General features: G+C 38.3%; 1 protein-coding gene across 4 annotated transcripts; it reads left to right on the top strand.

The window, feature by feature from the left end:
• Window positions 1-347: 347 nt before the first annotated feature.
• Window positions 348-9,695, top strand: LOC112697109 (sugar transport protein 10). Of its 4 annotated transcripts, none has more exons than XR_011862530.1 (4): window positions 348-2,308; window positions 2,453-2,598; window positions 2,778-3,089; window positions 6,902-7,187. XR_011862530.1 is itself a non-coding variant. In XM_072197374.1 (3 exons), exons 1-3 carry the CDS (start codon window positions 1,942-1,944, stop codon window positions 9,475-9,477), a joined length of 897 nt encoding a protein of 298 aa, XP_072053475.1. In that variant the 5' UTR covers window positions 348-1,941; the 3' UTR covers window positions 9,478-9,695. The 4 variants fall into 4 exon arrangements, 2 of the variants coding, with proteins under 2 accessions (XP_072053475.1, XP_072053476.1); XR_011862531.1 differs by lacking the exon at window positions 6,902-7,187 and adding an exon at window positions 3,340-3,476; XM_072197374.1 differs by lacking the exons at window positions 2,453-2,598; window positions 2,778-3,089; window positions 6,902-7,187 and adding exons at window positions 8,755-8,813; window positions 9,007-9,695.
• Window positions 9,696-23,771: the final 14,076 nt, after the last annotated feature.

Here is a 23,771-nt window from a genome sequence, read left to right as displayed (position 1 = left end):
GTTTTTTTTCATTATTAATATGTTAAATGATACCCTGCAAAAATGAGGTTTATTGGATATACCCACACTTTTATTCAACCTAATTGACAAGATCTTTTTTTTATTGTTGAAATTCAGATATCTGATAATCCATATATTTTTTTATCTTATTATAAGTTAAAAAGATAACTGATAATGTGGACCTTATAAATAAATTCATAGAGGGTTATCCTATTCAATTTGTGGGTATAGTTACAATTATAATTTCTATTAAAAATCAATTAATTTTTTTATTTTTTTTGTCATTGGTAGTATCTAATTGACTAATTTATATAAATAACTAATAATTAATTGTAATTTCAGGATGTTGACAACACCGATAATTTGCTTCTAACCTCAAAGACATCCTCAGTCAATATCAACAAAGATAATAGATTAGAAATGGAACGCTCTCTAAACCCTAAGGCGGCAGCAGAGGAAAAATCTTCTCTAGAAAAGGACTAAATACAAAGAAGTGTCAAGAAAGCTAAACCCAACGGGGATGAAATTCTGCCAGAAGCAGAGGAGGTACCATGCAACAAGAAGGTGTCACTACGATGGTGATGGATAATGTTGGTGAACGGTAGAGCCAACCTCCTCCCGTGCAGAGGAGTAAATCGGATTCTGTACTGACGGGTATGGTAGCTTCAGGAACGACGAGGAGCTATTCTTATAAGGATAGTATGATGTTAGGGGGAGCCGAGATGGATTTATCTCCAGCAGAGATTGTTCAATTGGTGGCTGAGGATTATTCTCTGGATGAGGTTGTGGAATTAACCACGGAGGAAGCAGCCCCCTTCAATCCAAAACCTATACTTGAAGTGTCCCTGGAAGAATACGATACATGGTGCAAGCCTTGGAAGTTTTTCCTAATCGTCAAACTTCTGGGGAAAAGCTTGGGGTTCCGTGCTATGGATGCTTGCATTTAACGGGTATGGGCAAGGAAAGGTGAAGTCAAAGTCATTGACTTAACTGGGGATTTTTTCCTAGTTCGATTCCTAGACAAGGAAGATTATTGACACGCTCTGTTTGAAGGCCCTTGGCAAGCTGCTGACCATTATCTCTTGGTACAGAGATGGAGACCATTCTTTAACCCTTATGCTAATGATTTTCAAAGAATTGCAATATGGGTGTAGATTCTAGATTTACCTGTGGAATTATACACTCAACCGTTCTTGTGGAGAGTAAAGGGAAAGATAGGTTCTATGCTCAAAATTGACCAAACCACGTCAATTCACTTGAGGGGAAAATTTGTGCGGCTATGCGTTGAGATTGACTTACGGCATAAACTTGTTTTGGCCATTGAAGTATTAGGCCGAGAGTTTAGGATAGAGTATGAGAGCTTGCATTTGATATGTTTTGGGTGCGGAAGGTATGGTCATAGAAGGGAGGAATTTCCTGATGGAGGAGTCACGAACGCCAAGATGCATCCGCAAGAGGCAATGACGGAGACCATTCCCATGGTTAAAGCAAATGGGGAAGGTTTGGATGCACCTAATCTGGCTCTGAATAATTCGGAAGTGGTTCCCGAAGAAAGGGGGATTGTGACAGGTGCAAGCGAAGTCAACGGGGAGGGTTGATGAGAATGTTGGAAATCAAACCACTTCTTTTGGGCCTTAGATGCTTGTGAGCAAGAACCAACATAGAGGAGTTCGCCCTAAGTAAGGAAGTGGGCCAGGGCCCAAAGTGCAAGTTCAACTGGGCTCACGTTTCAACTTGTTGATCAATGAGGAACCCAAAGACCTAATAACTCTTTATTTGGGCAACATAGCCTCAACTCACACGCCCAAACATTTTGAAGGAAAGAAGGAGAAATTAAAACTTCCGTCTCAGGAGGGAAGAAGTAAGAAAACCCAAACTGGGAAGACTCTTTCCATTCTCAAGTCTAATCCGTTTGCTATCCAGAGCAAAGGGGTATCAAAAATGCGAATGGAGAGGAAGGAAGAAGAGAGTCAAAGTTTTGAAGTAACGGTGAATAAGGGGAAAGAAGTAGACTCCTCACCTAGTCCTGCAGCAAAAAATCGGAAGGAAGATGATTATTGGCACTCAATTAAATTGATTAGACAGGCACAATTCATGACTGGAGGTGACAAGCTGGGCTTGGAAGGGCTTCCCTATGTTCAAACATATCTTCCTTCGAAGGAGGATACCAGGGCTGCAAATAAAGTAAATCGCAATATGGGAGACGTGGGTACAACGTCAAATCCACCGGACCCCGGAGCAATGGTTGATGCAAACTCTCCTGTGGTTTCTGTCTCAATTTCTCCCATGGTGGAGCAAGCTTCAACAGGTATGGGGTGGATGATCCCACTCCTATGTAATAGCTGATTTCAATATTTTCTTACTGTGTTTTCTGCCTTCTTCCGTTATTGTTATTTATTATGAATATAATAACATAGAACTACAAAGGTGTATGATCTAAAGGTTTTCCCAGGTTGGTTAAGGATTTATGTGGTTGTTATCACTCTAATATACTCTGTTTACTGGAGACTCGTATCTCTGGAACAAAGGCAACAAACATTGCTTGAAAGTTTGGTTTCTCTTCTTGGCATCTTGTGGAAGGTGTTGGCTTCTCTGGAGGTATTTAGGTGTTGTGGAATGATACATTTTGGTGTATTGAGGTTCTGGAATCGCATAGGCAATTTGTCCACCTGAGGATAGCTTGTCAATACGAGCTTCCTTGGTTTCTAACTGTTGTCTATGGATCTCCCAATATTGCTCCGCGGCAGATCTTTGGTCTAATATTTGAAGATTGGCAGGTCTCATTCAGGACGATTGGTGTGTGGGTGGCGACTTTAATTGTGTGCTTACAAGTGCAGACACTGGGGGGGGGGTTTCCAACTTATCCGGAGATCATCACCATTTTGCCGCCTGTCTTCTTGATTCCGAATTGCACGATATTAGGTTCCAAGGGGAACCCTTTACTTGGCAGCCGGGGGACCATCCGGAGGAGACTGGACAGGTATGTGGCAAATAACTCATGGTCTCTGCGTTCTCGTAGGCCCTGGTGAAGCACCTGCCGAAGCTGAAATCCGACCATGTGCCCATCCTACTTAACTTGGATTATCATGGTAATTCCTTCGTTAGACCTTTCTGTTTCTAAGCTCCTTGGCTTGTTCATAAGGATTTTCATGCGCTATTGATTAATAATTGGTGTACTAATAACTTGCTGGAGGATAATATTTCATCTTTCATGTCCGTTGCAAAATTTTGAAATAATGAAGTATTTGATAATATTGCAAAGAGAAAATCTCGCATTTTAGCCAGGCTTAATGGTATTTTCTGCAAATCTTTCTTTTGAGCCGATTCCTTTCCTTGAAGATCTTCAATTAGAAGATTTGCTCATTCAAAAAGAAATATACTGGAAGCAATGTTCAAGATGTACGTGGTTAAATTATGGAGACAGGAACACCTTCTATTTTCATGGTGTAGCCACTTCAAGAAAGAGACGAAATAGAGTAAGTATGCTGAAAGACCAAGCAGGTGTTTGGATTGAGCAAGATCAGTAGTTGCAAAATCATAGCCTTAATTTTTTTCAGAACCTTTATACGAAAGATTCCGGGTATGAGAGATTGGAAGCTTCGGGTTTGTTTCCAACGATTTCTAAGGAGGATATAACAATGTTGACTAAGGAGGTGACAGTTGATGAGATTAGAACTTCCCTCTTCACAATGGGGGCCTAGAAAGCTCCAGGTCCTGATGGTTTGCCTCTGATATTTTATCAAAGAAATTGGTCTTCTGTTAAAGATTCTCTAATCAGTTGGGTTAAAAGGGTCTTCCAAGATTATCAACAGATTAAAGTAATGAATAATACTTATATTTCCCTTATCCCAAAGATTGATAATCCTAAGACCATAGGGCATTTCAGGCCAATTGATTTGTGTAATGTATCATACAAGCTCGTTACCAAGATTGTGTCTCAACGACTGAAGGAAATCATGTCCAAACTTATTAGCCCTGCTCAATGCAGTTTCATTCTAGGCAGACAAAGTGCGGACAATATTTTGGTGGCACAAGAGGTCCTCCACACTATGAGAAATAAAAAGGGTGAGGGTGAATTCATGGCCATTAAAATCAATCTTGAAAAAGCATATGATCGATTGAAATGGCAATTTATCATAATTACTCTACTGGAGGCCAACATTCCCAACAATCTAGCTAATTTGATCTTTCACTGTTACTCGTCAGCGGAGATGCAGGTTCTTTGGAATGGGTCACCTTCAGTCTCTTTCACCCCGAGTAGAGGAATCTGTCAGGGTGATCCAATTTCTCCATATCTTTTCGTTTTATGCATAGAACGCCTGTCTCAAATAATTTTGGTAGCAGTGAATAATAGAATTTGGGAGCCTATTAAGCTTAGCAGGGGAGGTCCACAACTCTTCCACCTCTTTTTTGCAGATGACATTGTTCTTTTTGGAAAAGCAACTATGGATCAAGTAGAAGTTGTGCGTGGTATCTTGGATCTTTTTTGCCGATATTCAGGTCAAAAGGTGAATTTTGCTAAGTCTTGTGTTTTCTTTTCAAATAATATGAGTTTCAAAAGAAAACATAGGTTAAGTGATGCTCTTAGTTTGAGACTTACGAATAACTTGGGTAAGTATCTGGGTGTTCCTCTTCTTCATGGTAGAGCTCGAAAGGAAGATTTTCAATTTATCATTGATAGAATGTCGAATCGACTGAACTCTTGAAAATTCCGGAGCCTTTCTCTAGCCGGTAGAGTAACTCTAGCCCAATCTACTTTGGTGACTATTTCTTTTTATGTTATGCAAACAATGAAGCTTCCTATGAGTATTTGTGATAAAATTGATAGTGTTTGTAAAAATTTTGTCTGGGATGGTGTTGATTTGGAGTGAAAGCCACATTTGCTTAGTTGGGATAAACTATGCCTCCCAAATAACCAAAGGGGTATCGGTTTTTGACCAGCAAAAGTGACAAATAATGCCAATTTAATGAAACTGGCGTGGAAGCTTGTCCAGAATAAGGAGAAATTATGGGTAAAAAGTGATCCGGAGCAAATATGGCTATGGGGAGGATCCTCTTCCTTCCTTTAAGAAGCATCAATCAAGTTCTAATATTTGGCAAGGAATTCAAAGCATTTAGAAGATATTTCAAAATAATTTGATTTGGAGGGTGGGTGCAGGGAATATTATGAATTTTTTGTCGGATCATTAGATACCGGGTATTCACAATCTCGTAGATTTTGTTCACTCGGAGGTTATTGAGGACATGCTTGATGAACATGTATGTGATTATGCTATTGATGGTAGATGGGATTATGAACGGATTTCCTTGATTTTGGGTGAGGATTGGCTCCTGGTTATTGCTACCATTAAGCCTCCAGAACCAGGTTTTGAGGAAGATAGTTTGGCCTGGCTCCCTACATCTAATGGCCAGTTTTTAATGAAGTTAGTTGGTGCCTTATTTTTTAGCAATGCAGAAGAGGATAGGTCATCTCTGTTCCGTCAAATTTGGAAGCTCGAGGCCCCACAGTGGTTGCGCACGTTCTGCTGGCTTGTTGCAAATGAGGCTCTTCTTACCAATGAGCAGCGTTGTAAACGACACATGACATCGGATGATCAATGTGGTGTCTATCATAAATTTTCTGAGTCTTTGCTCCATATCCTCCGCGATTGTGAAGTTGCAAGAAGAACATGGATGAGCATTGACAACAATTTGGTGACCGATAACTTATTCGACACTCCTCTTTTGATCTAGTTGTTGGATAATTTATCTCCCAATACTCCTTCTAAAGGCCGTGCGTGGCCTCTTTTTTTTGCTACCACGATGGATTTGCTATGGTACCGGCGCAATAAGGTTATTTTTTATGCCATTGAGGTTCTAGAAGAAGGAAAGTTAGCTACTCTTGCTATTCATCTTGCCAATGATGTTCAACATGCGTATACTACTGTTGGCAATGTAAAGAAGAAAGTGGGTACTTTCATTGATAAGCAAGTTAAGCGGATGCCACCTAATTCGCCTTTCTTTAAATTAAACACTGATGGATATGTCCTGCAGAATGGGAGAGCTGCTTGTGGAGGCATTATTAGGGATAGCAATGAAAATTTTATTGCTTGTTTTAGTGCCAATTTAGCTTATGGAACTATTACAGTAGCGGAGCTTTGGGGTGTCTTCCTGGGTGTTGACTTAGTTTTAACTCTTGGATTGGAAAGCCTTCATATTGAGGTGGATTCTTTGGCTGCAGTGAAACTGTGTTCCCAGGAAGGGATTGAATGTCATTCTTTAAAGGCCATTGTCTTGGCTATCAAGGATAGGTGTGGCAAATTATGTAATTGGAATTTGAATCACCAGTACCGTGAGGCGAATTCGTGTGCGGATGGACTTGCTAACTTTGGGCATAGCTTGATGGTTAGTTGTCATGTTTTCTTTACCTTACCTTCATGTATTTCGCTTTGCTTTCATTCTGATGCGATTGGCACGTGCCATTTGAGGATAGTTGCTTCTTAGTTTTGTCTTTGTTTGGGCTTATTTAGCTCCATTGTTAATTAAAAAAAGACATCATCAGTCATTGAAGGAAAGAAAATAGAAAGTGCAAAGCTAGTTATTTAAAATATATTTTTTTAAACTTAAAGTCTAATCTTATTATTATTGAGTTAACATAAAAATGAATTGCTATCTACAGTGTGTGTTGTAGTGTGACTTCTGCAAAGGCACCTTTCCGCATTGAGATAATATTCTAACATTGTGGCCTTAATTTGTTTTTGACATTGAAGTTCCGAAACTTGATGAGTTTGCATGGATCTTTATTCGTGACAACTAATAAGCAACACATTTTTTTAATGTATCCTATTATTGTTGTCAGTGCAATTGATTTAGGTCAACATGTTAATCTAGACAAATCACATGCTTTAATTTGCTAAAACAGGAGACAACTAGAGCTCAAAGGATGGATTTCGGTACTGGAGAGTGGAGAGACTAAATATTTCGACTTGTCAACTTTTGTAGTGAGATTTATCGAAACGTGTTTTGAATTTTAGGCCAACTTCCAACAATGTTCATTGAATTTGGATATGGGATCTCGCCTTTTTTCCCAAAAAAACAAAAGTTTCCCTTGATTTTTTCTTTTGTTGGTTTAGTTTAGTTTATTTTGTAAGAGATTCAAAATCCTTTGTGAAAAAAAAAAAGAATACAACAATGATTTACTTGCACAAGCTAAATTCGTATTATTGGAGGTAGTGTATAATATTGCTTAGGAGTTGGTAGAGGATAATTCACTTTGTTATTATTATTATTATAGTGTGTTTGGTTTGTGTCTTAAAATACTGAAAATAGATATACAGAGGGATAAAACATGTTTGGTTGTTGACAGATACACAATAACAAAAATTTTGTATTCCAAGTATGAATAGAGCATATTTGGTGTCATTGAGGTGGGAGGGCCAAAAAAGGAAAGAGATAGAAATTTAAAGAAATCTTTTAGTGAATATAATATCCTATAAATTAAAGAATAGTTTATCGATTAATTATTATCATCACTACAACAGTGAGATAGATAAATTGAAGAAAAAAGATAGTATAAAAAAAAAGCTAAAACATAATTAATTAGTAGAAGATCAGTGGTGTTTTCTTGTAGCAAGTTAAGGCTAGACATAAATATAAATAAAAAAAAACAATCATATCAAGATGGCAGGAGGTGCCTATATTGAAAGTGGTAGACGACAATACGAGGGAAAGGTGACAGCATTCGTGTTAATTACATGTTTCGTTGCTGCTATGGGAGGCCTTCTCTTTGGATATGATCTTGGTATCACGGGAGGAGTCACATCTATGGAACCATTCTTGGTTAAATTCTTTCCAGTTGTATATCAACAAATGCTGGATGATTCCAGTACCAATCAATATTGCAAGTTTGACAACCAGCTATTGACATTATTCACCTCCTCTCTGTATCTTGCAGCATTAATAGCTTCTTTTTTTGCTGCCACAACCTCAAGATTGTTTGGACGCAAACCATCCATGTTTTTGGGTGGCTTATTTTTCCTTCTTGGAGCACTGTTGAATGGCTTTGCAATTAACGTTGAAATGCTTATCATCGGTCGAATATTTCTAGGTTTTGGTGTTGGATATTGTAATCAGGTGAGAAATGACATCATTAATCCACATGCATTAATAATAGTTAGTTCTTTAAGACTAATAATTGTTTGTTAAAATAGTCTGTGCCGATTTACTTGTCTGAGATGGCTCCGGCTAAAATTAGAGGAGCACTCAACATTGGATTTCAAATGATGATCACAATTGGAATCCTAGGTGCAAACCTTATCAACTATGCAACCTCGAAGCACCAAAATGGGTGGAGAGTATCTTTGGGAGTTGGAGCTGTGCCAGCAGTTTTGCTGTGTGTAGGGTCTCTTTTCTTAGAGGAAACACCAAACTCTTTGATCGAAAGAGGGCAACATGTAAAAGCCAAGACAATGTTGCAGAAAATTCGTGGCACCAACAATGTTGATGAGGAATATCAAGATCTTGTTGATGCAAGTGAGGCGGCTAGTAAGGTGGAAAATCCATGGAAGAACATTACACGACGCAAATATAGGCCACAACTCACTTTCTGCTCTTTCATTCCCTTCTTCCAACAACTCACCGGAATTAATGTCATCATGTTTTATGCTCCAGTGCTTTTTACCATTTTGGGCTTTGGCAATGATGCCTCCCTCATGTCTGCAGTTATCACAGGAGGTGTTAATGTTCTTGCTACACTTGTCTCTGTTTTCTGTGTAGACAAATTTGGAAGAAGGCTATTGTTTCTTGAAGGTGGCGCTCAGATGCTTGTTTCTCAGGTAAAAGATGAAAATTTAGGTGCAGTTAATTTCACGTGAAACTAATGACTGAGAGTTATTAACAACTCTCAATTATTAACTTCACGTAAACTTAATTGTACCTGAGTTTCCACTCAAATACAAATAAATTTATATCAAAATTTGTATGCATGACGAGACTAAGCAAGAGTATTATTGCATGCATGGACTGTAGATTGTGGTTGGAATCATGATCGGCATGAAGTTTGGATTGAATGGTGAAGGATCATTTAACAAAGGAGAAGCAGACATCCTGTTGTTGTTTATTTGTTTATATGTGGCAGCATTTGCATGGTCATGGGGGCCACTAGGTTGGTTGGTACCAAGCGAAATATGTTCTCTTGAAGTTCGACCAGCAGGCCAAGCTATTAATGTGGCAATCAACATGTTCTTTACCTTTGGCATTGCTCAAATATTTCTTAGCTTGCTTTGCCATTTCAAGTTTGGTCTCTTTTTCTTCTTTGCTGCTTGGGTGCTCGTCATGACCATTTTTATTGCCTTCTTGTTACCTGAGACTAAGAACGTCCCTGTTGAAGAAATGAATTATGTTTGGAAGTCTCACTGGTTTTGGAACAAGTATATGCCTGAATGTGAAGATCTCGTTGCTGGGGCTTACAACAATTCCGAAGCTACTCTTTCAAATTAATTAGAAGGAATAGTCAGAATTTATTGGAACAAGTATAAACCTGCTATTAATGATTTCAAGCAACTTCTTCTGGTAGTTGTTATCGAAGGTATTTTATAAAGGTGAATGTTATGGTGTGTAAAAAGTGGTATCTATTTATTAAAAATGTACTATAACAAACAAGTTAAGTTAAATTTAGACACCAACTCATAGGCACCATAAAATTAGCCTTTTATAAATGACCATTCTATAAATAATTTTATGAATTCTAATCAAAGTATATCCTAATTTTATTTCCATCAAATTTTGCTGGCTTCCTTTCCTTTTCTTGAATCAACACTAATAAACTTATTTTATTTTTTACACTTGAAAAAATTAACTCTTAATATATTTTGGTCCTTACAAAATTATAAATAATTTTAATTAAAATTATGAGTATAATTAAAAGGTTAATTTTTTTAATTAATATTAGTTAATTTTTAAATAATTTTTTATTTTAAATGACCTTCGAGAATTAACCTTCGAAATGTTTTAACAAATAGATAGAAGATTGATATAATTTATGACGAAACTAAAAAAATCATTTCTTTTATTTTGTGATAAGATTAAAGGATTTTTATATTTTAAAACAAATATTTGTTTTATATTTTATTGGAAAATAAAAGTTATTTTTCACTACAAGAAAAATGTTGAGTATCGTCGGATTTAGCATCGGACGTTAGCGACTTCTTTATCATCGGGTTTGGCTATAAATTCGTAACCGTAAAATATGATCGTTGGAATTGATGTTCCGACAGTTACGTCGACGGTAATATTTGACGAAAAAAAAGAAATTATGGCGTGCTCTACTACCGTCGGATTTACCGGTCGGTAAATCCAATGGTAACCTTGTTTAGTGAAACGTTGCGATTTTGGGAACACGGAAAATGTTACCATTGGATTTTTTCGACAGTACATCCGATGGTAATCGTGCCCTAAATGAAAGCGTGAATTGTCGTCTCCCCCGTTTCGAATTCTCCTCCTCTCTCTTCATCACCACCCTTTCTCTCTCTCTCTCTCTCTCTTTCTCTCTCTCTCATCACTGCCTCCACCTTCCTTCTCTGCCCCCTCCCATTGCCGCCGCTCTACCGTTCTAGGCGAGCCAGAACCTCCGCCGCCGACCGCGCTCAACGCTAGGGGTGGTAGGAGTACTCGAACCCGCGGGTACCTAACCTGCCCCTATCCGATCAGGGGCGGGTTTAAACCCGACCCGAAGCGAGGGCGGATTCGATTGATCGGGGAAGGTCGGGTTCAAGGTGAACCCGCCCCAAAGAGCATATATATATATATATATATATATATATATATATATATATATATATATATGTATATATGTATACCTCTTTTAGAAATTAGGGTTGCCTACTCCCCTCCCTCATACCCACTTACCCAAAAAATCCTCACCGCGCAGCCAACCCTTCTGTCTCCAACAAACCCAGCCGCCTCTGTTCACCTCGCTCACCGCCGCCGTTGCTCAGTTGTTCACGTCACTGCCATCACTCAGTCGCTCACGTCACCGCTCTCCCTTGTTGATCACGTCGCTCCCACTTCTCTTGTTGTCGTCACCCTCCTCGTCGCTCATCTCTCCGATTTGTAGTCTTTGGTCCCTCCTTCCTCCATCGCCGCTCTTCCTGACTGAACTCACGTCGCTCCTACTTCTCTCGTTGTTGTCACTCTCCTCACCGTTCATCTCTCCGATTTGCAGTCTTCGATCCCTCCTTCCTCTGTCGCCGTCTCACTGGTAAGCAGTAAGTACTCCTCTCTCACACACTACTTACAGCTTACTGGCTTGCTGCTGTGCTTCTTGCCTTCTCCAGATTTTTTTTCTTTGAGTTAATTTTATAATTTATATTTTATGTTAAAACATGTAAACTTCATGCCTTTCTGATTCATTAATATTATGTAATTGTTGAAAGAGGACTTCTTTTGAGTACAATAATTATTGATCTTAAAAAATTCCTAGATGACAATACAAAGAATGATGTCCTAAGGAAATTGTTGGCCATGCCAAGGGCCTCTCTGATGTGTGAAATTAACATTTGCTAAGTTGAGTGAATTTATGTACTTCTTTAAAGTATGAGCTTTGCAATTTGTTTGAGTAATAACCGTAAGTTTTCTTATTAGCTAATAAGAATCGGCCTAATTTATGTGTGTAAGCCTATAAACCACTACAAGAAAAATACCCATTCAGCCACATTTTTTTAGGCTACATTTGAAAAGCGTAGCCTATTCATAGAATAGGCTACGCTTTTCTCTGTGTTGCCTTTTTATAAGAGAAAAGGATACACAAATGCAGCATCATTTAAAAAGCGTAGCCTTAGGTATTAAAGATATCACTTAAAAAGCGTAGCCATAGGTTGATATCTATAGGTTCACTTTTCATATCAAAGGAGACGCTTTTAAAGGGTAGCCTATTTGTTAAGTTTTGGGTGCGTTTCAAAAGTGATGCCTAATGTCTCTAGAGCCAAAAACTTTAACACTTAGTAATTTTTTTCCTTGTTTTTCCTGAAAGACCTTATTAACACTTAGTAAATTAAAAATAAGGAAATTAAACTTCTGAGTCTCAGTCACCTTCATCCTCGAGCAACAAACCCTCCATAGCACCCTCTCACTCTCGGTCTCGATAGCTAACCATCGTCGCCCCCCACTCTCGGTCTCGATAGCTCGCCATTGACCCTCTCACTCTCGGTCTCGCCATTCACCCTCTCAGTCTCGCCATTGACCGCCTCACTACAAGCGGAAACCCTCTCACTGTCGCCGTTGAGAGTCATCGCCTCCCACTCACGACTCACCTGCTCTACTCTCCACAGTGACCGTCGTCATCTCCTCTTCGCCATCGCTTGCACTGATCGTCGCTGTGCGGCCCTCACCATCGTCGGTGTGCGACCGTCACCATCGTCACTGCGCCGCTCTCACCATCATCATCTCCGTGCTTCTCATCATCGTCTTCGCTGTGCTCACATCATTGAATAGGTATGTATTGATTTCTATTTGCTTCTGAAATTGATCAGTGGCTTAGGGTTCCTATTTTAGGGGTTTTAATTTGGGGCTTTTAATCTCTGAAATATGGGTCTGTGAACTGTAATTTGATAACATGCATGCTGTTATTGATGAAGATGTGTGGTATTTTAGGGTTTGTGAACTGTGATTCAATATACAGCTTGTCTATTTTCTCTGTATTTTTGTTTCTGAGACTGAATCCAAATGCAGCGTTAATAAGCTTTTGTTTCTGTGATTTCTCAATGAATAAGTTGGCTTTTGTTTCTCTGTTTTCAGCTTCCTGTTTTCAGCTTCCTGTTTCTAACAGAGTTCTTACAGTTTGAACGGTTTCTTGGTTAGCCAGAAATAGAAATGGTGTGAAGAATGTAAAGAATGAAAAGAAGACAAGGAGTAGAGAAGAAGTAGAAGAGGAAGAAGAAAGGTGAGCTGAATTGTAAGTTGAATTGAAAACTCACATATACATGCTTAGAAGAATTTCTTAATTCGTCAATTTCGTTGTCCTGCAAGGATCTGTTTTTGGATAAGGTATAAGTTGCAGCTTTTTCCTCAGAGTTCATGCTTTTATTAGTTATATGTCTAACAGGACTGATAAATAGTCTTTTGCAATCTCCTGGGTAATTCTGCTGCACAACATACCTTGTAGAAAACCTTTTAACTACTGAATTTATTGACTTTGTCTGCACATAACCATTAAAAGAGCTCAAAATACTTAGCTAATGTGGTCTAATCTGGAGAGAAAATAACTCAAGTTGTAGAGTACTTCAACTGTATCTATATTATCCAAAATTTGTGACAAAATTTTCTCCGCAAAGAAGGCTTGGTTTTGGAAAGAAATTAACCCCACTCAAACCCTCAACTTTTCACAAATTAACAGGCCATGAATATTGTTGCCAATAACTTTATAGTTAGAGAAAAGCGTAGCCTATTCCCAAACGCCAAAAGCGTAGCCCTTGGTGTAGAAAAGCGTAGCCTTTGAGAATAGGCAACGGCCGAATAGGAATCACTCCAAAAAGCGTAGCCGTAGCCCAAAAAGCATAGCCGTAGCCTAAGGCATCATTTTTTTCACTTTTGGCTACACTTTTCAAGTGTACTTGAATGGGTGTTTTTCTTGTAGTGAACTTTGGTTGGAGTATTTATGTATCTTTATTTTTTTAGAGTAAAGTATCATTTTTGTTTTAAACTTTTGGGGTAAGTCTCAAAAGTTGTCCATAACGTTTGAATCGTCCTATTTAAGTCCCTAACGTTTCAAAATTGACTCAATGTTGTCCTGCCGTTAGAAATCTGTTAACGGAATTGACGGCAGGACAAAATTGAGACGATTTTGAACCGTTAGGGACTTAAATAGGACGAAAATATTGGGGACAAAAACGATACATAGAAATAAATTTTAATTTTATCCTTCACCAATATCAATCTTTTATGGTACATAGTTATTCAATTATTTTTAGTCACATTTAAGTAAATTACACTTAATCACATTACTTTGATTCTAAATAAATTTATTTTTTTTATAATTTTACTCATACAGATTTTTACTTATCATGAAATATTTGTAAAATTTCTAGAATCACATTATTTTATTGTATATGTATCATTTTTTTTCCACAAGTTTATGTACTAGTCATTCTACAAACATTTTATGATGAGTAAATATTTTTAAGAGTAAAATTATAAAAAAATAAATTTCTTTAGAATTAAATTAATGTGATTAAGTGTAATTTACTTAGATGTGATTAAAAAATAATTGAATAACTATGTACCATAAACAACTGATATTATTGAAGGATAAAATTAAAATTTATTTCTATGTATCGTTTTTGTCCCCAACGTGTTCGTCATATTTAAGTTCTTAACATTTCAAAATCGTCTCAAATTTTGTCCCGCCGTCAATTCCGTTAACAGATTCCTAACGGCAGGACAACATTGAGTCAATTTTGAAACGTTAGGGACTTAAATAGGACGATTCAAACGTTAGGGACAACTTTGAGAGTTACCCCAAATGTTGGGGACAAAAACGATACTGATACGGTTGTTACAAATCCGACCTCGTAAGTCGGCATTATGACCATAACTCGACAATTTCCGTAACAACTTGGCCATTATGCGTTACAAGTTCAACAAAATAACGCTCGACCAAAACGTCATCATTAAGAACCTAATAACTGCCTTTTAATTTGGACGATTAGCAAATGTATAACCAACCAATGATACTCCACCTATAAGAGGTATGACATCTTTCCGTTTAGGCATACATTGAATTCTCAATACTGACTTACACTTCGGAGTGTCTTTGCAGGTACACTCCCCCCTTTTCCTTGTTCATACTCTGCACGATTGGACATCTCCCTAGGCAGAAAGCTCGGATTGTCCCATGGCTCATAAATCGGCATCGAAGATAATAACTCGACGCCAACTCCTAGCAGCCGAGCTCCCCTCCAGGTATCCATACAGGAATAGATACTTTACTCATTTTTTAAAATCAAATTATGTTTGGAAACTAAAATTATCTATTACTTGTTTTTTTTATGTTAAATATATATTAGAAAAGGACCAACATATGGTGAAGATTTTTGTCTAATTGTGTACATATAGAATGAAGAGTTAGTTAATTGAATTAAATTTAGACTAATTGACCTTAGCTAGAGTTAATTTGTTGTACTTGTCACAAAGAGTGAGTGTCTATTTTGTGTTGCATATGAATCATAGCAATGAACGTTACCAACGCATATATGTATGATTTTTGTTGTCTTTTTTATGGTTGATAATCTAATTTTGTGTTGTTGATTGTTGATTTTGTGTTGTTGATAATCTGATTTTAAGCTATTATTTATCATTTTTGTGGTGGAACAAGGTTTAAGAGCATTCTAAATTTATGGTTATATAAATTATTGAATGTTTATATGAACTTTGTGTTTACTAATATTCATTTATGTTAACTTTTTACTTAATACTAATTAATTTATTAATTATTATCTCTTCGATTTTTAGGTTTGAATCTTGACCTCCAAACCTTTAATGATGATAAAGATGTTGAAAGTGATCAAGAATAAGGGTTGAAGACTCTTATATTTAATGATACACAATGGCGCCAACAACTTGGTACGCACAATTGTAATCTCAACTCTTTTTCGCAACTTCGCACAACTAACCAGCAAGTGCACTGAGTCGTCCAAGTAATAAACCTTATATGAGTAAGGGTCGATCCCACGGAGATTGTCGGCTTGAAGTAAGCTATGGTCATCTTGTAAATCTCAGTCATGCAGATTCAAATGGTTATGGAGTTTTGATAATTAAAAGATAAATAAAACATAAAGTAAAGATAGAGATACTTATGTAATTCATTGGTGAGAATTTCAGATAAGTGCATAGAGATGCTTTGTTCCTGTTGAATCTCTGCTTTCCTACTGCCTTCATCCAATCCTTCATACTCCTTTCCATGGCAAGCTGTATGTTGGGCATCACCATTGTCAATGGCTACTTCCGGTCCTCTCAGTGAAAATGGTCCAAATGCGCTGTCACTGCACGGCTAATCATCTGTCAGTTCTCGATCATGTTGGAATAGAATCCAGTGATCCTTTTGCGTTTGTCACTACGCCCAACACTCGCGAGTTTGAAGCTCGTCACAGTCATCCCTTCCCCGATCCTACTCGGAATACCATAGACAAGGTTTAGACTTTTCGGATCTCAGGAATGGCCGCCAATAATTCTAGCTTATACCACGAAGACTCCGATCTTTCAGAATGGAGGCTAAGAGATACACGCTCAATCTTAAGTAGAACGGAAGTGGTTGTCAGTCACGCGTTCATAGGTGAGAATGATGATGAGTGTCATGGATCATCACATTCATCAGGTTGAAGTGCGAGTGAATATCTTAGAACAAGAATAAGCTTGAATTGAATAGAAAATAATAGTAATTGCATTAATACTCGAGCAACAGCAGAGCTTCACACCTTAATCTTTGGTGTGTAAAAACTCCACCGTTGAAAATACATAAGTGATGAAGGTCCAGGCATGGCCGAGAGGCAAGCCCCCAAGTCTAAGGAAAAACGTTCCAAAGATTCCAAGATGAAAATACAATAGTAAAAGGTCCTATTTATAATGAAACTAGCTACTAGGGTTTACAGAAATAGGTAAACGATGCAGAAATCCACTTCCGGGCCCACTGGTGTGTGCTTAGGCTGAGCATTGAGCTTTACATGTGTGGAGGCTTCACTTGGAGTTAAACATCAGCTTTGGTGCCAGTTTGGGCGTTTAACTCCAACTTTTATGCCAGTTCTGGCATTTTGACACCAGAAAAGGGCAGAGAAGGGGCGTTTGAACGCCAGTTTGCATCGTCAAAACTCGAGCAAAGTATGGACTATTATATATTTCTGGAAAGTCCTGGATGTCTTCTTTCCAACGCAGTTGAGAGCGCGCCATTTGAAGTTCTGTAGCTCCAGAAAATCCACTTCGAGTGTAGGGAAGTCAGAATCCAACAGCATCAGCAGTCTTTTTTCAGCCTCTGAATCAGATTTGTGCTTAGGTCCCTCAATTTCAGCCAGAAAATACCTGAAATCACAGAAAAATACACAAACTCATAGTAAAGTCCAGAGTGTGAATTTTGCTTAAAAACTAATAAAAATATACTAAAAACTAACTAAATCATACTAAAAACTATATAAAAACAATGCCAAAAAGCGTATAAATTATCCGCTCATCACAACACCAAACTTAAATTGTTGCTTGTTCCCAAGCAACTGAAAACAAAATAGGATAAAAAGAAGAGAATATACAATGAATCCCACAGTATCAATGAAACTTAGTCCTAATTAGATGAGCGAGGCTTGTAGCTTTTTGCTTCTAAACAATTTTTGCATCTCATTTTATCCTTTGAAATTCAGAATGATTGGCATCTATAGGAACTTAGAATTTTAGATAGTGTTATTAATTCTCCTAGTTCAGTATGTTGATTCTTGAACACAGTTACTTTATGAGTCTTGGCCGTGACCCTAAGCACTTTGTTTTCTTGTATTACCACCGGATACATAAATGCCACAGACATATAACTGGGTGAACCTTTTCAGATTGTGACTAAGCTTTGCTAAAGTCTCCAGTTAGAGGTGTCCAGAGTTCTTAAGCACACTCTTTTGCTTTGGATCATGACTTTAACCACTCAGTCTCAAGTTTTTCACTTGGACCTGCATGCCACAAGCACATGGTTAGGGACAGCTTGATTTAGCCGCTTAGGCCTGGATTTTATTTCTTGGGCCCTCCTATCCATTAATACTCAAAGCCTTGGATCCTTTTTACCCTTGCCTTTTGGTTTAAAGGAATATTGGCTTTTTCTGCTTTGCTTTTTCTTTTTCTTTTCTCTCTTTTTTTTCTTCGCCATTTTTTTTCGCTACTTACTTTTTTCTTTTTCACTACTTTTTCTTGCTTCAAGAATCAATTTCATGATTTTTCAGATTATCAATAACATTTCTCTTTGTTCATCATTCTTTCAAGAGCCAAGAACTTTAACATTCATAAACAACAAGATAAAAAATATGCACTGTTCAAGCATTCATTCAGAGAACAAAAAGTATTGCCACCACATCAAAATAATTAAACTAGTTTCAAGATAAAATTTGAAATCCAAGTACTTCTTGTTCTTTTGTAATTAAGCACATTTTTCATTTTAAGAGAGGTGAAGGATTCATGGAGTTATTCATAGCCTTAAGACATAGACACTAGAAATTAATGATCATGTAGTGAAGACACAAACATAGATAGAACATACAGCATAAAGCCGAAAACAGAAAAATAAATAGACAAGGAGATTAAGGAATGAGTCCACCTTAGTGAGGGTGGCGTCTTCCTCCTCTTGAAGAACCAATGGTGCTCTTGAGCTCCTCTATATCTCTTCCTTGCCTTTGTTGCTCCTCCCTCATAGCTCTTTGATCTTCTCTAATCTCATGGAGAATGATGGAGTGCTCTTGGTGTTCCACCCTTAATTGGTCCATGTTGTAACTCAAGCTTTCCAAAGAAGTGTTGAGTTGCTCCCAATAATTGTGTGGAGGAAAATACATCCCTTGAGGTATCTCAGGGACTTCCTCATGATCTTGTTGAGTGCCATGAATGGGCTCTCTAGTTTGCTCCATCCTCTTCTTAGAGATGGGCTTGTCTTCTTCAATGAGGATGTCTCCCTCTATGACAATCCTAGCTGAATAGCAAATGTGACATATGAGATGAGGAAAGGCTAATCTTACCAAAGGTGAAGACTTGTTAGCCACCTTGTAGAGTTTTAGAGGTATGATTTCATGAACTTCTACTTCCTCTCCAATCATGATACTATGGATCATGATGGCCCGATCCACAGTTACCTCAGATCGGTTGCTAGTGGGAATGATAGAGCGTTGGATGAACTCCAACCATCCTCTAACCACAAGCTTAAGATTCAGTCTTCTCAATTAAACCAGGTTGCCTCTTGAGTCCCTTTTCCATTGAGTTCCTTCTACACATATGTCCATGAGGACTTGGTCCAACCTTTGATCAAAATTGACCCTTCTAGTGTAGTGGCGTGTGTTTTCTTCCATCGTTAGCAAGTTGAACGCTAGCCTCACATTTTCTGGACTGAAATCTAAGTATTTCCCCCGAATCATTGTAAGCCAATTCTTTGGGTTTGGGTTCATACTTTGATCATGGTTCCTAGTGATCCATGTGTTTGCATAGAACTCTTGAACCATTAAGATTCCAACTTGTTGAATGGAGTTGGCAAGAACTTCCCAACCTCTTCTTCGGATCTCTTGTCAGATCTCCAGATATTTGCCCTTTTTGAGCCTAAAAGGGACCTCAGGGATCACCTTCTTCTTGGCCACAACTTCATAGAAGTGGTCTTGATGGACCTTTGAGATGAATCTCTCTATCTCCCATGACTCAGAGGTAGAGGCAGTTGCCTTCCCTTTCCTTTTTCTAGAGGCTTCTCTGGCCTTAGGTGTGATAAATGGTTATGGAAAAATAAAAAGCAATGCTTTCACTACACCAAACTTAAAATATTTGCTCGTCCCCGAGCAAAAGAAGAAAGAAAGATGTAGAAGAAGAAAAAAATGGAGGAGATGGAGGGTGTATAGGGTTCGGCCAAGGGTAGAAGAAGGTGGTTGTGATGTGTGTAAATGAAGGAGTGAAGGGGGTATTTATAGGGAAAAGGGGGGTGAGTGGCCGAAAGGTTTGGGTGGCTTTGGGAGGGAAGTGGTTTTGAATTTTGAAGGTGGGTGGGGATTTTTAGGAAAGAGTTAAGGAAGTGATTGGTGAAGGGGAGTTGGGGAAGAGATATGGAGGTGATTGGTGAAGGGTATTTGGAGAAGAGTGTTGTAAAAAGGTGTGAAGAGGAGAGAGAGTGAGTTGACGTTGGTGGGGATCCTGTGGGGTCCACAGATCCTGAGGGGTCAAGGAATTCTCTTCCCTGCTCCAATTGGGAGTTCAAAATGCCTTAGAGTGCAATTCTGGTGTTTAAACGCCAGTTTGCTACCCTGTTCTGGCATTTAAACGCCAATCTGGTGCCCTATTCTGGCATTTAAACGCCCAGAAAGGTGCCAGATTGTGCGTGTAAATGCTCATTTTGCTACCCTTATTGGAGTTTAAACGCCAGTAAGTCATTCCTCCAGGGTGTGCTATTTTCAATGCTGTTTTTGATTTTTTCTTTATTTTTGTAATTGTCTTTGTGACTTCACATGATCATCAACCTAAAAGAAAACAAAATAATATAGATAAAATTAAAATAAAATTGGGTTGCCTCCCAATAAGCGATTCTTTAATGTCAATAGCTTGATAGTGAGCTCTCATGGAGCCTCACAGATGATCAGAGTATGGTTGAGATCTCTCAACACCAAACTTAGAGTTTAGTTGTGGCCTCCCAACACCAAACTTAGAGTTTGAATGTGGGGGCTCTGTTTGACTCTGTATTGGGAGAAGCTCTTCATGCTTACTCTCTATGGTTACAGATGGAGAACCTTGAGTCTTTACTACAAGGCATTCTTCATTCACATGAAGGATCAACTCTCCTCTGTCAACATTAATCACAGCTCTTGCTGTGGCTAGGAAGGGTCTTCCAAGGATGATAGATTTATCCTCATCCCTCCTAGTGTCTAGGATTATGAAATCAGCAGGGAAGTAAAGGCTTTCAACCTTCACTAGCACGTCCTCTACTAGTCCATAAGCCTTTTTCATAGATTTATCTACCATCTCCAATGAGAATTTGGCAGCCTGTACCTCATAGATTCCTAGTCTCTCCATTACAGAGAGGGCATCATGTTTATCCCTGACCCCAGGTCACACAGAGCTTTTTCAAAGGTTATGGTGCCTATGGTACAGGGTATTAAGAATTTACCAGGATCCTGTTTCTTTTGAGTTAGATTTTGCTGAACCAATGTATTCAGTTCATTGGTGAGCAAGGGAAGCTCTTCCTCCCAAGTCTCATTACCAAACAGCTTGGCATTCAGCTTCATGATTGCTCCTAAATATTGGCCAACTTGCCCTTCAATAATGTCTTCATCCTCTTCAGAAGATGAATAGTCATCAGAGCTCATGAATGGTAAAAAGAGGTCCAAGGGAATCTCTATGATCTCTGTATGAGCCTCAGATTCCTTTAGTTCCTCATTAGGGTATTCCTTACTGACCTTTGGACGTCCCCTGAGGTCTTCCTCGTTGGGATTCACGTCCTCCTCCTCCTCTAAGGTTTTGGCCATGTTGATTATATCAATGGTTGGTGCACGAAATCGCAATCACACTTTTGTAATTCCGCACAACTAACCAGCAAGTGCACTAGGTCGTCCAAGTAATAACTTACGTGAGTAAGGGTCGATCCCACGGAGATTGTCGGCTTGAAGCAAGCTATGGTTATCTTGTAACTCTTAGTCAGGATATCAATAATTCTCAGATTTAAGTGTAAAAAGTAAAAGAACATGAAATAAATACTTGTTTTGCAGTAATGGAGAACAGGTTGAGGTTTTGGAGATGCTATATCTTCTGAATCTCTACTTTCCTACTGTCTTCTTTTTCATGCACGCAAGACTCCTTCCATGGCAAGTTGTAGGTAGGGTTTCACCGTTGTCAATGGCTACCTCCCATCCTCTCAGTGAAAATGTTTAACGCACTCTGTCACAGCACGGCTAGTTATCTGTCGGTTCTTAATCAGGTTGGAATAGAATCCAGTGATTCTTTTGCGTCTGTCACTAACGCCCAGCCCTCAGGAGTTTGAAGCTCATCACAGTCATTCAATCCTTGAATCCTACTCAGAATACCACAGACAAGGTTTAGACCTTCCGGATTCTCTTGAATGCCGCCATCAATTCTAGCTTATACCACGAAGATTCTGATTAAGGAATCCAAGAGATATTCACTCAATCTAAAGTAGAACGGATGTGGTTGTCAGGCACACGTTCATAGGTGAGAATGATGATGAGTGTCACGGATCATCACATTCATCAAGTTAAGGAACAAGTGATATCTTAGAATAGAAGCAAGCGTGATTGAATGAAAAACAGTAGTAATTGCATTAATCCATCAAGACACAGCAGAGCTCCTCACCCCCAACCATGGGGTTTAGAGACTCATGCTGTAGAAGGTACAGTATGAAACGTGTAAAAATGTCATGAGGTCTAGATACAATGTCAAAAGGTCCTATTAATAGTGAACTAGTAACCTAGGGTATACAGAAATGAGTAAATGACGTAAAAATCCACTTCTGGGGTCCACTTGGTGTGTGCTTGGGCTGAGCATTGAAGCTTTCATGTGTAGAGACTTTTCCGGGAGTTAAACGCCAGCTTTTGTGCCAGTTTGGGTGTTTAACTCCAATTTTTGTGCCAGTTCCGGCGTTAAACACCGGAAATTCTGAAGCTGATTTGCAACGCCAGTTTGCGCCATCAAATCTCGGGCAAAGTATGAACTATTATACATTGCTGGAAAGCCCAAGATGTCTACTTTTCAACGCAATTTAGAGCGTGCCAGTTGGGCTTTTGTAGCTCCAGAAAATCCACTTCGAGTGCAGGGAGGTCAGAATCCAATAGCATCTGCAGTCCTTTTTCAGCCTTTGAATCAGATTTTTGCTCAGGTCCCTCAATTTCAGCCAGAAATTACCTGAAATCACAGAAAAACACACAAACTCATAGTAAAGCCCATAAAAGTGAATTTTAAATAAAAACTAATAAAAATATACTAAAAACTAACCAAAACATACTAAAAACATACTAAAAATAGTGCCAAAAAGCGTATAAATTATCCGCTCATCACAACACCAAACTTAAATTGTTGCTTGTACCCAAGCAACTAAAAATCCATTAGGATAAAAAGAAGAGAACATACTATAGACTCCAAAATATCAATGAAACTTAGCTCCAATTAGATGAGCGGGACTAGTAGCTTTTTGCTTCTGAACAGTTTTGGCATCTCACTTTATCCTTTGAAGATTAGAATGATTGGCATCTATAGGAACTCAAAATTCAGATAGTGTTATTGATTCTCCTAGTTAAGTGTGATGATTCTTGAACATAGTTATTCTATGAGTCTTGGCTGTGGCCCAAAGCACTCTGTCTTCCAGTATTACCACCAGATACATACATGCCACTGACACATAACTGGGTGAACCTTCTTAGATTGTGACTTAGCTTTGCTAGAGTCCCCAATTAGAGGTGTCCAGGGTTCTTAAGCACACTCTTTTTGACTTGGATCATTTTATTATATTTTTTTTTCGAATACACTACTTTTTCTTGCTTCAAGAATCAATTTGATGATTTTTCAGATCCTCAATAACATTTCTCCTTTTTCATCATTCTTTCAAGAGCCAACAAGTTTAACATTCTTTAATCAACAAATTCAAAAGACATATGCACTATTCAAGCATTCATTCAGAAAACAAAAAATATTGTCACTACATCAAACTAATTCAACTAGTTCAGAGATAAATTCGAAATCCTGTACTTCTTGTTCTTTTGTGATTAAAGCATTTTTCATTTAAGAGAGGTGATGGATTCATAGGACATTCATAGCTTTAAGACATGAACCTTAAATTTTATTAATCATGAATTAAGAACAAGACTCAAAAATAAATATAAGATAAGACTAATAATAATAGAAAATAAAAAATTAAATGACTCTAAAATAGATTCCTAATGATAGAGGTTATCACAGAGTTAGGACTCAACAAACTTGATTTTGAGAAGTGGATGCTCCCTCAACTTGTGGGGTATTTGACCCTTCAAGGGAGAGCTACTGGCGTTTCAGCTCCTGTAGCTCACGCCCCTGCTTCTCTTGTTCCTTCAGCA

This window comes from Arachis hypogaea, chromosome 6 (assembly GCF_003086295.3).
Source record: "Arachis hypogaea cultivar Tifrunner chromosome 6, arahy.Tifrunner.gnm2.J5K5, whole genome shotgun sequence".
Classification (NCBI taxonomy): domain Eukaryota; kingdom Viridiplantae; phylum Streptophyta; class Magnoliopsida; order Fabales; family Fabaceae; genus Arachis; species Arachis hypogaea.
Note: the sequence above shows the minus strand (reverse complement) of the source record. Positions and strands in the feature narration are given on the sequence as shown.

Excerpts from the sequence above, each read along its gene's own strand:
- LOC112697109 (XM_072197374.1), top strand. The coding sequence starts at position 1,942 with ATGCGAATGGAGAGGAAGGAAGAAGAGAGTCAAAGTTTTGAAGTAACG. Across the intron at positions 2,309-8,754 it reads GGTGGAGCAAGCTTCAACAG|ACAAATTTGGAAGAAGGCTA; the intron begins GTATGGGGTGGA and ends TTTTCTGTGTAG. Across the intron at positions 8,814-9,006 it reads CTCAGATGCTTGTTTCTCAG|ATTGTGGTTGGAATCATGAT; the intron begins GTAAAAGATGAA and ends CATGGACTGTAG.